Below are 19,367 nucleotides of genomic sequence, written 5' to 3'. Positions count from 1 at the left end.
TCGGTTGACTCGCGAAACGTAAACGCTATTGGCTGAATGCGAGTTCAGCCGACTCGCCAAACTATAACCCTATTGGCTGCGCTGCGACTCGACCCAAACTCGAGCGATGGAAGCCGAAGTTTCACGATGATACCGAGTTGAGTCTGACTCGAGTTGCAACTCGAGTTCACATAGTCGTGAGTCGAGTTTGACTTGAGTCAAGAAAATACTCGACTCGTCACATCACTAGTATTTGAAAAGGTCCGAACTATTCGACCACCGTCGAACTATTCAAAAAATCGAATACTTGCAGGTAGAACGAATCAAATCGAATAGTAGTTTTACTATTCGATTCGATTCGAAATTTTGAATATTCGCACACCCCTAATATAATGTTAGGTTTTAGAAATAAGGTTTTAAATAACAGGAATGACATGGAAGAAATTGTAAAAAAAGAAACACGAACACGATCCTAGCAGCCCTGGATGAAACTAACAACTAAATTGTCTTCAGCTGATCGATAGTGTGTTTAATCTATGGTCTAACCTAACATATCCATCCAACTCTACTAGCTGGGCAATGGACATGGCTTGACTGCTTATGCACATACCTGAGTAGCAGTGGCATGTGATTAGCAGACGACAAACTCCTGACAAGTTAATCTGTGGTGCAACTTCCTTCAGCAACTAAACAACACATACCAAACTGATTTAGACAAACAGGTTTTGACTTGTTTGTATACATAAGTAAGAATAGAGCAATTTGAATGTGTAAGAGACTTGCAGGTGGCCATTGGTGCCATATGAAGTCCAAACCTTGTGGTTTTGTTTTAAATGAGTAGAAGTCTACTACAGGGTGTCTAGTTTATTTCAATTTCAAAATTCAAGACTAATTCCAGACTTTTTAAGACTAGTTTTTTCAACAATAAGTAAGTGTAGAGACCAAAATGTATCAATTCTCGATTCTTGATACCGATACCAATTTTTTTTTAGCTTAACAAAATTTTCTCAATAATTTGGTTATAATACACACACCCCCGTCTTTATGTCATAAAGTATTATTAAGATAATGTGTGAGTGTGTCGTATGTAAGTGGATTGAATCCTTGCTTCACAGTAGGAAGGTCAGGCTCTCACTCCATAATGACACATCGAGGCAAGAACTACTCGAGGTTGCCCCCAGGGTGGGGTTCTTTCTCCCCTCCTTTGGAATTTGGTAGCAGACGACCTTATAAGGACCCTCAATGAAAACGGGGTTTCCGCCTTAGGTTACGCTGATGATGTTGCAATCCTTGTGGTTGGAAAGTTCCACGGAACCATAACTGACCTTATGAACAGAGCTCTAAGGGTGGTGGACCGTTGGTGTCTGGAAGTTGGGCTCTCCATTAATCCCAGGAAAGTTGTAATGGTACACAAGAAGGAGGAAACTGGATGGGATTGGATAAATGAAGGCACTGGCATTTGTCTTCCCATGGGGGTGTACCCAACTGTTTTTCAAGCAGAGGTCACTGCCATCTTGGTTTGTGTTCGAGAACATCTTAATAAAGAGAGACAAAACAATCAATATCTATACTGATAGTCAAGCAACTTTAAAACCACTTAACTCTTACGAATTCAACTCTAGGCTCGTGTGGGACTGCCTTGCTTCTGTGTCTGAGTTGGGTAGGAGAAATGATCTTACGCTCTGCTGGGTGCCAGGACACTAAGGCATAAAAGGTAATAAAGCTGCAGACAGATTGGCAAACACTGCCTCGCTGCGACAACCATGATAGGCCCACAACCCTTCTGTGGTATCTCACGAAACAGCGCATGTTCTTCGATTGCGTCATGGGCCAAAGAAAAGCACCGCAAACGCTGGGTCGACACTCCCCTTCTAAGGGTCAGCAAGCTTACTCTGTTAAAGCCCCCCACACACTACCAGACCAGACCTCCAGACCAGACCGTCTGGCTGCAACCAAACCGTCTTGGACGGCTCTACACACTCCCAGACCAGACGGTCTAACATTTGTAATTGAGAGACCGTGGTGAGAACTCCAACAAATGGATGAAGACTGTCACGATGGTCGGCCGTCTGACAGACAGCGCTACACAATCACAGACCAGACAAAAATAGTGGTCCTCAGACCTTCTGTCGTCTGAGGGTTCAACCATCAGACACGCAGACAGTCTGGTCCGAGAAAATCGGTCTGCAGACAGCCCCACATACGATAAGACAAGTGCCAGACGCCAGACCAGACGGTCTGGTCTGGAGGTCTGGTCTGGTAGTGTGTGGGGGGCTTTAGGCCTTCCAAAAAGGTTGCCTCTGACCTCTTGAGACTAGACAGACGACGAATTAAATTAATTGTAGAACTGATAACTGGTCACGGGCGATTCAGGAAACATTTACAGCGGATGTGCTTATTTGATGGTGAACCAATTTGTAGGCACTGTGATGGGTCAGAGGAGAAAGCCGATCACCTGCTCTTTGATTGTGACGAGCTCTCTGACGCTAGAATGATAACTTTTGGTAATCTGGCTAGAGGAAGATATCTTCTCGAGGATGAACTTATTGGGAAGCTACAGGCATTCATTGGACGCCTTAACTTGTAAGGTCAACAAGAAATCAATTGTCTGGGTTTTTTTTTAATATTTTTTGTATTTTTCTCAATATAGCCTAAGCACAAAAACAAATTTTTTTTATTTTTGACCAATTTTTCTTATTTTTAGTGTTACAACAGGGTGTATACTATTTTATTAAAGTGAAATTCCAGGTTTTTCCCAGGTTTTTTCCTGGTTTTTCGAAGTTTTTCCAGGTTCCCGCGTATTTGTTTGGTTCCACTTAAACTATAATCAATTTAAGACTTGCAGCTTAAGTATACAATATAAACTTACATCAAATTTGTTTCAAAGTCCAGTGAACTAGTGTTGAAAAAGTAATAATCCTTATTATAGTAATAATTTTCATTATCATCATTACTTAAGGCCACGGAAACATAGTCTCTCTCGATAGCAGCAAAATCATGAATATTATCTTCATTTTTTATGAACACATTATCAACGGCGGCAAAATCCTGAATATTTCCTGCGGTCGTGTGGTCGCTTCCCACAGTGACGTAAACGTCATCACAGTCTTACGTTATCATAGAAAAATCCTGGACATCTCCCGCAGTATGTATACATTATCGCCGTCTCTCGCGATCACGGAAACGTAATCATCGTCATCCACGATCGCGGCAAAATCACGAAAATCTTCCGCGGCCGTGTGGACATCATCATTGACTCCCACGGTCACGTAAACGTCATCGTCATCGACCGCGATCACGGCAAAATAACGAAAATGTTCCGAGGCCGTGTAGACACCATCATTGGCTCCCGCGGTCACGAGAACGTCATCGTTGTCGTGCGCGATCTTGGCAAAATCATGAATATTTCCCGCGGCAGTGTAAACATCATCGTCGTCGTCCGCGATCGCGGCTAAATCATGAACATCTGCGGCCGTGTAGACATAATCATCGTCGTCTTTCGCGGTCACGGCAAATCATGAATATTTCCTGCGGCCGTGTAGACATCATCATTGCTTCCCGCAGTCACGGAAACGCCATCGTCATCGTCCGCGATCTCGGTAAAATCATGAATCATTCCCGCGGCCGTGTCTACATCATCGTCGTCTCCCGCGGTCACGGAAACGTTATCGTCGTCGTCCACGATCTCTGCAAAATAATGAATATTTCCCGTGGCAGTGTAAACATCATCGTCGTTTCCTGCGGTCACGGAAACGTCATCGTCGTTTCCCGCGGTCACGGAAACGTCATCGTCGTCGGCCGCAATCACGGCAAAATCATGAGCATTTCACGCGGCCGTGTAGAAATCATCATCGTCGTCTTTCGCGGTCACGGCAAATCACGAAAATCTTCCGCGGCCGTGTAGATATCATCATTGCCTCTCGCAGTTATGGAAACGTCATCGCCGTCGTCCGCGATCTCGGCAAAATCATCATCTGCGGCCGTGTAAACATAATCATCGTCGTTTCTCGCGGTCACGGAAACGTCATCGTCGTCTCCCGCGGTCACAGAAACGTCATCGTCGTAGGTCGCAATCGCGGCAAAATCATGAGCATTTCACGCGGCCGTGTAGAAATCATCATCGTCATCTTTCGCGGTCACGGTAAATCATGAAAATCTTCCACGGCCATGTAGACATCATCATTGACTCCAGCGGTTAGGGAAACGTAATCGTCGAAGTACGCGATCGCGGTAAAATCATGAATATTTACTGCAGCCATGTAAACATCATCGTCGTCTCCCGCGGTCACGAAAACGTCATCGTCGTCGCCCGCAATCGCGGCAAGACGCATTTTACGACAACAAACTTCTACCAGGGCTAAAATAAAAATCCCGGAGTCGGTCCAAAAATCCCGGATTTTTCCCGGTTTTTTCCAGATCCCTTCAAATTCAAGGTTATTTCCCGGTTCTCCCGGTTTTCCCGGTTGGTATACACCCTGTATAAATAATAAATAATAGACAATTTAAAAAATCATTTAAAAAAAAAAATGCATTATTTCACTGCTATATCCCCTTAAAATTAAAATGTTTTTACTCTGTAGACAAGTTCTTGTCCTTGGAGGTTTTAGATATAAGTTTTTAAATAATTTAAGATCAAGGTTCCTGTTATTTATTCTATGACTATGTTCAATATGCTTTAATGATAAGATACCATTTGACAATGTCAATTGCTTTTGTAGAGCTGAAAGACAACAAAGAGATTTGATTTGATTCCCGACTTTCCCGTTTTTCCCGACTACTAGACACCCTATATCTTTAAAATAGATTCTACTATTTTAAATTAAAAACCCTTTTTAGCACACAGGCTACCAAAGACTGTTCAGGTTTTTTAAATAACAAAGTACTACAACACAAATTTACAGTGTCCGGAATCTAGATTTTACTAATAGTAATAAGATTACAGTAACAGTTACTTTTAGGAATGGAAGATTGTTATAGCAGTAGTAGTATATTAGTATAAATTATCTGAAAGGATTTTCTGCAAGTAAATAAAGTAAGTACTGTAAGTAAAAAGTTTATTACGCATTGCATGAAAATATAGCGAATGAAGATAAGGTAAATGAAACAATTTTACTTACTTTTAAAGCAGATGCCAATAGCTTTTCTTGTTCTTCTCTATTCTGTTTTGTTTTGGCAATATTGATCATTTCATTGGCCTGTAATGGATTCAAGGTTTTTTTAGTTTGAGATACAAAACCACTGGCTTATTTTGAGTAGGAAACCCGAGTGAAAAAGCGCTTAACTACAAAATAATTAACTAGACTAGATGAATCCAAGATATCAAATACAAAAGCTTTCTATATCTTGCTCACAAAATACTGTGTTGAATTACTTACATACACAAAAGATCTGTAACACAATATGAATATTTAGATAAAATAAAACATTCCTGAGGTAGCCCATATAAAAATTTAAGATTAGAGCTGAAAAGGTGGCATTCACAGAACTGGTCAGTCTACCTACAACCGCTGCCGTGCCGTGTCATGATAGCGCTATCGTGTTATTTCGTGTTTAAATGTTTCGTGTTCCGTGTTTTGTTATATGTTTAAATTATTTGATGTTTTTGACAAAAAGCTCCGACGATGTTGCATTGCAACGAAACATGTAAGCTTTGAACAACATTAGTTGAAATAGAACACAATTTTGGGCTACTGACGGAGGTAAGCCTATATAAGTCATTATTCGTAGTCCAGGGGCTATCAGAATGAATAGTATTTACACTTTAACTTACTTATTTATAAGATTAGACTCATCAGTGGAATTCATTAGTTCTTCATGTCAAATATAAGCTAATAAACTATAAAATATGGGATTATAACTATTATAACATCAAGTCTAGTACAATGGCTCAGCTTTAAAAAATTACAATACTGTAGTAGTGTTTTTTTAGGCCTACAATGGTTTTCAATGACTTGAGACGACAGGGTTGTGCACAAAATGTTGTGCAAATAGCACCAATACGTGAACATCATAAAATGTTATTATGTAATTTGTAATATGTTTTATTACATATTTTAGACTGTATTTTATAATATCATGGAAATTGTACATATGTAGGCCTATGTTTGTTTTTTTAAATTCTCCTAAAAATTTAAAACCACGAGCAATGCTCGGTCCCCTGGTACTGGACTAGAAATGAGATACATAACACCATGTACCTTAGTGCAAGCAGCATCTTCACTGCGGTAGAGTTTTGGACAAGTGTTCCTTAGTTTGATACTAATTGGATCTATTGACGTGTTATCATTCAAATACCTGCAACAGAACAAGATTTTTACAAAGTATAAGCTAAACTCAAACTACGGATTCGGACATTGCCCGAAATGTTTACCCACTCCGCGATGTGGACAGTGTGAAATACCCACGTCGGTGAGGGAGCATTTTATTTGGACATTAGCCGAAGCGAAATGCCCACACCGCGTTGTGGGTTTACTCAAATGCTGAAGTCAAAACGTTATTCGGCAATTGAGCAAATCCAAAATACCCACAATGCGATGTGAGCAAAGGAGATAGCCCATGTCAGGTGGTGGGTATTTCTACTTTGCGCAAACACCGAATTCTAGTTCTCACAGGACATCCAAAATGAAGACCTAGATAGAGAGCGATTAGACCTAACTTTGAGCGCTTTTTGCTCAAGACAATCTGCTATTGATGAAACACAGGAAAACTGTGTAATTTCCTCAAAAATCCAGACAGAAAAAATGTTAAGGAACACCGAAAGATAATTAACCCCTGTTTCAGTCGGAGGCAACGTGATGTGCAGTATTGCTAATGTTGACCGACTAGCTCCTAGAACTGTAGGCCCAATATTTTAATTCAGGACAATTTAAGTCCCTGTTATTTTACAAGAACATCAATCTATATATTTAATACACGGTTGTAACACTGTTTTCTCAGTAATTTTGAGCAGCAGTTTGAGCCGCGCCGACTTGAAATACGTGAGCTTGCCTAACACAAAAGTTTACTTTATTAAAATTATTTCATTCTTTTTAGAGCGTTTTGAAGTCGGTTGTATTTTTTACAAAAATAAATTATTTCATGATTTTTAGTGACTGTATAACTTTTTATATATTAATTACTTGAGGTTTTTTGATAAGCAAAACTGTTTGAAACAATCAAAAGTTCCACAGAACAATCATTATTTTAAAACTGCTTGAGTCACCTGTTCATGTTACATAATCAATGGGTATGAAAATAAACATTTTTAGATATTCCTTAAGAAAGAAAGAGTTGTCCATTACATTAGGCCTAATGAAAAACTAATTGTCTTTCTAGATACATTGAAATGTCCAGACATCATCGTTTCCTACAATCGGTGTACTTCTACATTATAAAAAGAAATACAGTAACGTCTCAAGCCTTTTGGAACAATATGAAAGTTATTCCTCAGCCACCAGCACTAAAAAATCTCTCAAAAGTGGAAAATTGGTCGTTAACACGTATAGTACCTTTGGAAAATATTATATGAAAGATTGGTTCAGCTATAAGTGGTGTAAGTCATGTAGGGGGTTTTGTTTGCTCAAGATATAGCCTAGTCGAAATTGCAAATCATCTTCCTCTAGGACTTTTCGAAGCAGGCATAATAGTATTGATATGTTATAGTAACTGGGTAGAGAATATTAATAAACATTCCACATCTGCAAATGAAATATGTATATGAAAGATTGGTTCAGCTAAAAGTGGTGCAAGCCATGTAGGTGGTTTTGTTTGATCAAGATATAGTCTAGTCGAAATTGCAAATCATCTTCCTCTAGGACTTTCCGAAGCAGGCATAATAGTATTGATATGATATAGTAACTGGGTAGAGAATATCAATAAACATTCCACATCTGCAAATGCATGTTTAGTAATTAAAATATTTAACACTTTTAAGACAATTGACGATTATGCACTGTCACACTTCTTAGGTCGTGTAAGGAATAATTGCATTTAATTTATATTTAGACCTGTTTTACGAATGCTTTGGTTTTCACAATACAATTATTTGTCAATATCATACAGCTATTTACTGAAACATATATGTTTTTGTAAGTCAGAATATTCAATACTAAAAACAGAATTACTGTATACACAAATCAGGTCAAACGTTAAAATACATTTTTTATAGTAACTAAAACAAAATGCAATTTTCTCAATGTAATTCATTTAGGCTCCATGGCAAGAAATAGTTTATTGATCAATATGAAGCAACTGTTTCATGAAGAATTGTCTGTAGCTTCATTTAAATGGTTTCAACTAACAGCTGTAGGAATGTTATTATTATTTATTGCCTTATCTGCACAAATGTAAACAAAATAAATGTTGAATATTTAAGGTTTTCAGAATTTTTAACCGAAACAAATATTATACTTAAACATAATATAGGCCTATAAGGTACCAAATAGAAACTCTCCTGGTTATTTTGGTGGTGGAACCACACTGATTGGTAAAAGAATCACAGAGAAATTGGTGAACATACATAGAAAAAAAAAACATCGCCACAAACAAATTGAGAACCTCCTCCTTTTGTTGGTAGTGGGGAAGTCGGTTAAAAAAAGACCAATTATCAAATCTTGTATCTTCGCCGTATCTAAAAAAATATAGAATGATCAACCAAGCCAAAAAACTTGTGTTGTATAAAGTATACAGGAAGGATCTAATGGGACAAAACACCAAGCGAGGAAGGAAAAATCATCCCCTCTCACACCTAGTAAAACAATTCCTCGAAGAAGATATCAACAGCAAAATGTGTCCTGCTAAAAGAGAGTGAAAATAACGCTCAACATTGACAATCAAAGCGCAATGAAAATGATTCAATCTGGTCAAATGAACTGCAGAAGCAAACATATTGATGTACCCTATTACTTCATAAGTGGACAATTTCATGACGGTCTCTTTGCACTCCAATACTGTAGGTCTGATGAACAGTTGGGGGACATTTTCACAGAAACTCTTACTTACCCTAAATTTCAAAAGTTCAGAGAAACCCTTATTAAAAGTTTAGCCTAACTTTGAGTTTAAACTTACAGATATAAGTTAATAAGGTAGGCAATGAACTGTAAATATAATGTAAATATTATTCATGAAATGAAATAGACAATAAATAGAGAATCTAATAATAACAATGTATTTTCAAAATATTCCCAATGATAACTATTGTTACTTTATAAACTTTATCATTTATTTATTTTATTAATTTTGTAAAACACAAACAATATTTTACTTAGCTAGCAGATAAAATTGGGAAAAATCTAGCTTTGAGAAACTTGTAAATGAAATAGACAAAAATATTTTATTCTTAAGGGGGAGTGTGGGAAAATAAATTAGAAAATAAAACTCTTCAGAGCATTCTACAACTTACTTATATCTTTAATATATAAAAGAAAGTTGTGTTAGTTACAGTGTTTATAACTAGAAAACTACTGAACCAATTGGCATGACAATTTACAGGGATATTCCTTAGGTACTAGAATAACATAATAGCCTGTTTCCGTTTCAAAAACCCTTAACACGTTGAGTGCGGGCATCATCAATAGATGATGTCCGACACTAGCACTGGTGGCGGACATCAGCTAAAGCTGACGTCATGCCACTCTCTCCACATTAGTTTAGTGTGAGCTCAGCCTTTGCCGGGGAACGTTATAATCGTTGCCAGCCTGTAGCTTAGATTATGTAGCTTTAGTCTGGTGTAGGTTGGTACTAAAATTTCCCGTAAAATCCCGTCTAGCAATACTTTCGTCCCGGTTCCGGCAATTTTCTCTTTTCCAGCCACTTTACAAAGACACTGGCTACGAATCCAGGCAGTGCTGCTACCTTTGGGTGTTTCAGTGAACTACGTCCACTCTCGGGCTAACACAGCACAATCACCGCTGCTCTTTTTTTATTCGTCAGACTGAAATATTTGAATGCCAATTGCGTTCACCGATTCAGTTGCGCGCTGCGGGGCTTCGCCCGGGCCTCGCCGCCATTATCGAGCGCCTGTTTGAAGGTATTCCGCACTGAACGTGTTAAGGGAAGCGTCCTATGGCCCTTTGCAGTTTACATGTTAATCTTATGGAAGAATGTTTTATTTTGTTTACCATGCCATGTTTGTCATTTCTTGATTAAATAAAATTAAGGAAACAGCTGTTGTAATGATAACCTAATTTTTAAAAACAAATCTATGCATAACAAATGAGAGCTATCAAATAGGTTTCTATTCCATTTGTTTTTTTACGAATATTTGTTGTCAAATGTAACTGAAGGCAAGTGAGCACAGCGAACGAGCTCCAACCTAAAGGTGAGTGAGCGTAGCAAACGAACTTCAGCCAGGACGTGATTGAGCCATGCGAACGAGCTCATCTTGAAAATGAACGAGCATTTGACATAAAACCACATTAGGACAGGACGACATCTGTCAGGCCAGCTAGTTTCACATACATCGAAAATCAGAACAACAAAACAAAAAGAACCTTCTTTTTTCACCTTTCAAACATTCATTGAACTCTACCAATCATTAGTCACCATGACAACCAAAATATCCAAAAATGTAAACACAAGCAAACTATTAGTCAGCTGATGCTAGTTCACAACTACACCCTCACCCTCAAGGTGCCGAAACAACTTCCACTTACAGTTTTACTTTCAACTACTTTTCGCACATCTGCTATGTGATGAGGCCTTCCATTAACTTCAACACTCGTTGGCGAAAACTGTACAGTAACCTCCTTCTTTCCATCTCGAAGTACAGGATGGGTTTGGCGGCTTGAAAAACACACGATTGCCTACTGTAAAATGTGATCCTTCATACACTTCACTTTTTGTAGGTTCTCCTTTACATCGCCATTGGTATGAAAAAATCCGGAAACTCGGCGATGAATCGCCATCTAATCCTTCTTTAGGCGTCAAATTGTACCAATAGACCATTTCTTGGATACTCCCCTTAGTTCTTGCGGCCATACGCTTGATTGTTCTGTGGTTTCGCTCAACTATCCCGTTTCCACTTGGTTGGTTGACACGCCTAAACACAATTTTAACACCCCATTTATCACAGAGCTGAGTAATCTCTTCACATAGGAATGTTGCACTATTGTCCATCAAAATCTCATATGGTGGCCCTCGATCAGTAAACAATTCCAGTAACACTTTAGAAATCTGATCTTTTGTCTCTTTGGGGATCCGGCGCCAAATGCAGAACCTACTTGGACCACAGTCCATAATGGTCATGAACTTGCTTTGACCATAGTGTGTTACGTCAATGGCAAGCCTGTACCAATTGTTCTGGCAATCCAAATACCCAGGCTCCCATTTGATGCTGGATGCATCTATTAACAGACACTCTTTACAACTTTTCACAACTTCTTCAACAACTTTTGTGGTAAAGTTAATGTCTGGATGACACCGTCTAAAGTACGGTTAACACCAAAATGATGCAAGTCATGAATCTGTTTCACCAATGTCTTTTGATCCAAGCTCTCAACACTCTCATTCTCACATACAAGTGCAAAGCTAGTCTCTTTGTTTCTTGCTAACCATTTTTTTGGTACTCTTGTAAGAAGATCTGTTTTGTTGAACTGTGACTTAATGAGTTCTATTTGTACATTGAGATCGCATTCCAAAATAATGTCTTTAAATAGGCTTAATCGTCTTCTAACCAAAACTTCACTTAGCCCTTGTGTTTTGATGGGATGGTCCCCCGTCAGTATAGATGACACCCAAGCATGAACTGTCGCTGAATCCGTGATTATGATGATCTTCTCTAACCCCCAACGCAGGGCCAAATTCACTCCTTTTAGGATAGCTTCCAATTCTGCTAAATTGATATGTGCTGAAACATGCTGTTTCCTCAGCCAAGAAGCATCTTCGACTATCTCACCTTCAATTTCTAGACAAACTCCGATCGCTAGGCTGCTTGCGTCACACCACACTTTTCCTTCTTCCGCAAGGGACACAGCCCATTTGCCAGTGGCTGGGTCTCTTTCATCGATTCGATCCATAATGTTTGTTAAGATAGTTTGCGCACGTTCACTGATTAAATCATCCCAATTCAGATTCGACAAATGTCCCTTAACGAAACTACATGCAGGTCGAAGCCAACTTGCTACTGGATAGTGTCCAATCAATTGCCCGCACAATGAGAAAACATCTTTCTTTCTTTTAACTTGGTCCAAAGGTTTTAATTTGTTATCTCTGTACCACATTAGCTTACCTCCTACTCTTCTCAGCCTTAGTCCTAATACTCTGCCTCCGATAAGCGTTTCTGCCGGCTTTGCTGACAAACCATATGTTTCCAACAATCTAATCACAACATCACTACTGACAATTTCTTCATTAACAACAATGTCATCGACATATGAATCTGTGGCACACCTAACTAACAGATCCATCGATAAAACCTTGTTAACAATACTGCTCATAATCTTTGGGGCAACGTTCAACCCAAACCCAAGGAGAGTTAAACAATAGTTTTCACCCTTAAATTTGACAACTTGAAATTTCCACAAATGTGGAGCAGTATGAATTTGCAAGTACACTTTACGAAGATCCACTGTACTCACATACTCGCCCAATCTTCTCCACAATCTTAACTTTTCACTACAAACCTCACTTCCAGCTGTACGGCTTGATGCAAATTGGTTAAGTTCTCTATAGTCCATTACAGGCCGCACTTAATCCTTATTTTGCTGTATGACAGCCATAAGAGAAATCACACCTTCAAACTCTCCATGATAGGGCTGCAGCCAACTACTTTTTATCCATTCTTGAACTTCAGTTTCAAAGGCCTCGGTAGCATTCTTAGGAATTCTGTACATTTTTACTTGATTTTCCAACATAGGCAGTCTGTTCACATCCTTCCAATTCCATTCCACTGTCCATTTTCATCTAAAGATTCTGCCTTAAAATCACAGTGCTCAATAATGATCTTCTCTGCAAATTTCTTATCAATATAAATTTCTTGCTTGGATTCGATCTTCCTCATGATTTTCTGGTCACCGTCACCCTTTTGCTGAGACTCAGCCACTGCTCCAGTACACAAACCCTTTTTAAATTCTACGGCACCATCCCCCTGAATAGTAACTCCACCCATTGCAGAAACCGCATCCATTCCTAGTAGCATCTGATAGTTTGGCAATAATCGAGCAACTAAACAGTTTGATGATAGGTTAATCCCACTAACGGACACCTCTGTCTCACACATCAAGGTACAGTCTACTACATCCCCGTTCATCATTACCACTCGTTGACTTGTGGGCCATGTTAGTTTCCTAGACCTCACAAGACTTGGTGGGATAATAGTTCTTGAGCACCCTGTATCTAATAATGCACAACACTCAGTTCCAGCAACAGTTACCATCAGCGTAGGCAGTTGTGGTTGTGCAGTCAAACAAGGATAGCCACTCGCGCGACAAAGGGTGGCCCCTTTTACTCGTTTTTTTTGAGCCTGTAAACACTTTGGCGCATAATGTCCTACCTCTCCACAAAGGAAGAAAATTACATTCGAGGTGCTCCTCGGCTTTCTTTGTGGGCATCATCTAGATGCCCACCAGGCCACCAGATATGGCCTTCCGAGTCACAGATAAAACATTTTCTACTATCCTGTCTTTTATTTACAGACACTTTCATCTGAGCAGCGGCTCCAACATTGGATTCACTTCCATTCACTAAATTTCTTGCCCTTTCTAACACTTTCGACAACTCCATGTCTTGAAAACAACATGCCGCCTTCAACTGATTTTGAACTTCTCTGGGTAGTCCAAGAACAAAAGAACTCTTGATCCACTTGTCAGAAACTGAAGAATCTATCAATTTGGCCAACCTTTTCAAATCAGATGCGTAGACATCAACAGACTCTCCTGGGAGCAAACGTCTAGAAATGAACTCCTCATACGCTTGGAAACAGTTAGCAGAGAAAGCCTACTGCAAAGTTTCGGTCAGGGCTGAGTAATCACTCTTAACTGCATCGGTAAGCCCATCGTAGACAGCAAATGCTCCTCCAGACAAAAACAAGGGAAGCACTGATTGTAGTTCTTTAACCCTTTGGATCCCAATAATTTAACCTAGATTTAGTTTGAGTAGTCCCGTGCACTTTGGCTTGCGTTAGCTGGGGCGGCCCAGCCATTTGATGCCAGCTGTTACTCAAGAATCCCAAGCCAATAACACCTGTTTTACACATGTTTTGAAGAAAAATGTATAACGCCCTTATTATTGCAGTTAGAAATTTTTTTTTTTTTTTATTTTGAAGGCATTTGTATGTACATTGCGACTGTGTAAACTGTAATAGTGTAATTTATTTTTAAAATTTTTTTTTTTATATTCTTTTGCAAAAAAAAATTTTTTTCACAATTATTTTTTATATTTTTTCTAAAAAAGTACCAATAAAATATGCGTGCTTCTTTAAAAAAATTTCATATTTCAGTTCACTACATTGTAAAGATAACATAATGCAAATTTGACCACAAAAAGTTAAAAAATAAAGTTTCTATGCAGGTTTTTCCAATATCATGCACTTATAGAAAAGGGTCACTCACCAGGTTTTCACGAGCAGATGAAAAATAAGTCTGAAACATGTCTTCTTTCACTAACTTTCTCTATAAACACTAATACCTAACACAAATATCCTCTTGTCCATTTCATCAAATAATGTTATAAAAATTATTTACATATTTACAAGTGCCCCCCCCCCCCCCCCCCCCCCCCCCAATTACACTTTACACTTGTGGTTGGGCAGACAGTCCAAATGGCAACCAAGCTTGCAATTCACACAAATGGTTTTGGACCGTCTCCTTTTTCCTTGTGGGTCGTTTTTACCACTGCAAACGCAACAGTTTTTTTCTTTGGTTCCCTCCAGCTTTTCGAGGCCAAACTTTCTACTATTGGGAGAAGGACCAGGACCGTCACCACATCCTCGGGCATCAACTCCAGGATTTTTCTCTGTGAACCATAGTAACGCCAATTCTTCTATGATGTCTATTTGGAACTGCAATCGGGAGACAGGTTTGTCTGTATTAAGCTTATAAAGCACGTAGGCATTTAGAATCATCCTACCAAAAATGTTGAAAATGACTTTTTTTAAATGTTTCATGCAACGACGCTTGTCCAGGTATGTATACAGCATCTGATCGGTGCCATCGATGCCTCCCATTCCGTGATTGTATTCGTAAACGACATGGGGCTTAGATTTTATGACAACCTTCCCCCCCCCCCTTCTAATAACATAGCGAACGTTGGCAGCTTTGGCATTTGACGAAACTAAAATGAATTGGGTTCTGTTTGTGCTTTTTTCACGATATGCCATCCATAGAACTGGGCCTTTTCTTACGTAAACCTTTTTCCCTACAGGATATTTCCCGAGCAATTGTTTCGGTACTCCTCTTCTATCAATACGGACCATCCCTGTCAACCAAGTTTTGTTGTTGTACAAATATCTCACTAGCTTTTTTGAAGTAAAGAAATTATCCAAATAAAGGTGGTACCCTTTATTCAAAAGGTTGCTCATCTGTAACAATCTCTTTACAACGGAGAAACCCTGGCCTAGTTGTTCGATTTCCTCTCTATTATCTTCGTACTTGGCGCCCTTGTAACAAAAGAACTTTAAGCAATAATTTGTGGTGGCATCACAAAGGACCCACAGCTTAATACCCCATCTGTGATGCTTTTTCTTTGGCAGGTATTGAGTCAGAGCTATTCTTTTTTTCGTTCCAACCAGGGACTCGTCAACAGAAAGTTTCTGGAACGGTATGTAGAAGAATTGAAAAAGCCGGTTGCAGTGATCTATAAGAGGCTGGAATCGACCGCATGGGTCATAATTGGGAGAGTTTTGTCGTGGCAAAGTCCTGGAATCAACAATATGGAAGAATTTTAATATTGACTGGAACCTATTCCTGCTGAACATTTTGCCAAACCAATCAGTTTTTTGTGATGGAGTTGTGTACCAGTAGCTTCGTATAGATGGTTTTTTCAAAATCCCCATGTTCAAAATTACAGCGATAAACGCTTTCATTTCGTGTACGGTGACGTTACACCAATCTTTCATGTTATTTCTAGCTACATCATTATTGTTAAAAAAGTTCTGGGCATATCTGTTAGTTTCATTTGCCAAAGTGGTAATTAGGTTCATCGTAAAAAAAAGGTGAAAATAATCAATAGGCTTAGAATTCCGGGGAGGACAATGTTTGGGCCCAGGCAATTCAGAGTATGTGAAGTCGTGTTGCCGATCTTGATCTTCGTCCTCTCCCACCTCCTCCCATTCGCTACTATCTGGACTGGATGGTTGATCTCTCCTTCCCCTACCCCTAACTCTAGTTCCTCCCCTACCCCTTCCTCTAGGTATTCCTCTCCTTCCTCTAGACATTTCTCCCCTTCCTCTAGATATTCCTTCCCTTCCTCTAGGAATTTGAGCCGATGTGCCTGGCAAATCCATTGGTTCAAGGTCATGTGTTGTGCCTGGCAAATTGAACGGTTCAAGGTCATGTGCTGTGCCTGGCAAATTGATTGGTTCAGGGTCATCTACTATTTCCTCAGATGCATCATTAGGAGGGTCTCTTTGCCCAAATAAGTTAAATCTACGCCTAGACTGATCATTATCATCATCATCAGAACCAGAGCTTGATTCGCTTACATAGTCAGTTCGACTAGGCCTATTTGCCAAAAAACTAAAACGATTATTTTCCTTACTTCTATTTGGATTGTAGTCTGGGTCCTCGTCAGTGTCATCCACATAGTCGTCACTCGTTTCGGAAGATGGTATTTCATCAAATGAGTCACTACTATTGTCTTCGTCAACAAAATTACAACCACTTTCTATAACATTATTGATTAGTGTACCTTCACTGGCGGGCGACCGGCACCTTTTACGGTTTCCGTCACTCATTTTTCAAAGGATTTTCCCACGCACAAGTTTCACCAAACAGCTAAACATTCGCGATAGTCACAAATCGATGTTCACTCACAGAAAGACCGGGCGAAACTAAAGAAATAATGCGCCAAACGAAGCAAATTCGCGCTAAAACACTAACGCGGGAAGTTTTTACAGAATCATTATATAACAGCTCCGAAGATGAAAGTTGTTGTGTAATAACTAAATAACAATATTTATTTCTTTATTTTTATTTTTACTTATAGTTATTTGTTTACTAAATTGATGTGTTTTATATAATCACGTGCAAACAACAACAGTGAAGTCGATGGAAAATGCGCCAAAAGAAGCAAATCGGCGCTAAAACACTAACGCGGGAAGAATAGGCCTAGGCTAGTTTTACACATTCATTATATAACAGCTCTGAAGGTGAAAGTTGTTGTGTAATCACTAAATGAGAATATTTATTTATTTATTTATATTTTTACTTAGTTATTTGTTTACTAAATTATTGTATTTTATATTATGACGTTTAAACAACAACGGTACAGTCGGCGGGAAACTGTCAAGCGAAGCGTGATGCCACGTAAATTTCGTCGACTTTCGGCTCTTGGTAGCACTATATAAAATATTATATTTATGTTTTCTGAAAATATTTCCACAGACAATGTTTTTATCTGTCCTTTGATGTATTATATAGACATTTATTACGAAAATTAACATAATTGCATAACAAATACTAAAAGCCGATGACATCGGCCCTTGGGTTTTTTCGTGTCTTGTTGCTAGGCCGATCTCATCGGCCCTCGGGTCTTTTCACGGCTAATTACAAAGCCGATCAGATCGGCCTGTGGGCATTTTAAAACCTATTGGCAGAGCCGATGTAATCGGCCCTTGGGACCCAAAGGGTTAACCTTCTGAAGCTTACATACAAGCTCTAACTTTCTCAGCCATTCCGAGAAGTCTCCTTCGCCATCATACAACTTTATCAAATCCGAAAATCTTGTACCGTTTCCAGACATGCCGAAATATCTTGTGGGAAAATAAATAAGAAAATAAAACTCTTCAGAACATTCTACAACATACTTATATTTCACATACATCGAAAATTAGAACAACAAAACAAAACGAACCTTCTTTTTTCACCTTTCAAACATTCATTGAACTCTACCAATCATTAGTCACCATGACAACCAAAATATCCAAAAATTTAAACATAAGCAAACTATTAGTCAGCTGATGCTGCTTCACAACTACAGGGAATGTTAAATGCAATATAAGAATAAAATATGTTTGTTTGTGTACTAAGTTAAAATATATTTTTTAATTTAAACCTGCCAATACTGGAAAGAGACAAGATGTTACAAATTTATTAGTACAACATTACAACAATGAAGAATTAAGTCATGAACATTAGTAAAATGGGCATTTAGCAAACAAGCATTGTAATAATTTAGTGTTAATAATAATTGTTTTATTGTAAAAAGTAAGTATTTATTTTACCCCCTCCCTAAAACAAAAAAATAACAAAAAAAGTATAAAAAAATATTTTGGACAAAAGTGCTGCATAGGTAAACTATTTACAACATTCTATAAATTACAGATATAAAAAAAGATACTTTTTAGTTTCTATATTTAAATAATTTTGCTGTCTGTATACAAACCATATGCCGTCTGGGAAGGGTTAACATAATTAGTAAGAAACTTTTCATATTGCATTTGCTAATCGGCTAATAAAGTTTTGACTTCAGCGTTTGAGTAAATCAGTTTACTCACAACGCGGTCTGGGAGTTTTGCTTCAGCCAATGTCCAAATAGAATTTTTGAAGTTCATTGTTGGTGATGGTGAGTTAATGTTGTTCAAAGGTTTATTGCGGACATTTTCCACCACGATTGTAAAAAACAATAATTGTTTTTTACAATCGTGATGTGTTTTACAATGTCCGCAATAAACCTTTGAACAACAAATAGAATGCTCACTCCGCAACGTGGGTATTTCACACTTTCCACTTTGCGAAGTGGGTGAACATTTTGGGTGTTGTTCGAATTCGGAGTTTGAGTGTAACATATACACAAGAATGGTCAAAACCAAAAATTTTGAATCTGGAATCACACAACTCAAACTCTATTCACTTTTAATGAATGTAATGAAATGCATTCAAATAACTTTCAAATAACATTATCAAAATAACATGATCAAATAACTGACAAATAAATTCACTTACTAAAAAAAGTAAAGCTAAAAGTAAAAAATAACCTATAGAATAAATCAAAGATATCAGCAATCCAGCACATAATTTCTCCTATTAGCTTGTCAACAAGGGATAAGCGATGAGAGTAACTACTGTACTATAATATTTAATAGGTAAAATCACAAAAGTTGCATTAACTTTCGAACCGTAATTTTTACAGGAATGGGGGTTGCAATATTTTGTTTAAAATTACAAGGACAATATTATACTAATTTCAATCAAAACCAGCAAAAAAAAAAAAAAATTCTCTTATTTTCTGGGAAAATAACATAATTTACAATCAGT

At 38.3% G+C, this 19,367-nt stretch overlaps 1 protein-coding gene across 1 annotated transcript in view; it reads right to left on the bottom strand.

The window, feature by feature from the left end:
• Positions 1-19,367, bottom strand: part of LOC128985055 (nuclear pore complex protein Nup155) — a 210,283-nt gene that overhangs the window by 73,762 nt on the left and 117,154 nt on the right. Inside the window, exons 16-18 of the mRNA XM_054404431.1 lie at positions 6,177-6,273; positions 5,097-5,174; positions 590-665 (exon numbers count right to left, since the gene is read on the bottom strand). Of these exons, the coding sequence (XP_054260406.1) occupies positions 590-665; positions 5,097-5,174; positions 6,177-6,273 (251 nt within the window). The remainder of the gene's footprint in view (positions 1-589; positions 666-5,096; positions 5,175-6,176; positions 6,274-19,367) is intronic.

This window comes from Macrosteles quadrilineatus, unplaced genomic scaffold (genome assembly GCF_028750875.1).
Source record: "Macrosteles quadrilineatus isolate MER2022 unplaced genomic scaffold, UCM_ALF_1.0 Scaffold_1__1_contigs__length_201487025, whole genome shotgun sequence".
NCBI classification, from domain to species: Eukaryota; Metazoa; Arthropoda; class Insecta; order Hemiptera; family Cicadellidae; genus Macrosteles; species Macrosteles quadrilineatus.
This window is presented reverse-complemented; position numbering and strand designations above follow the sequence as displayed.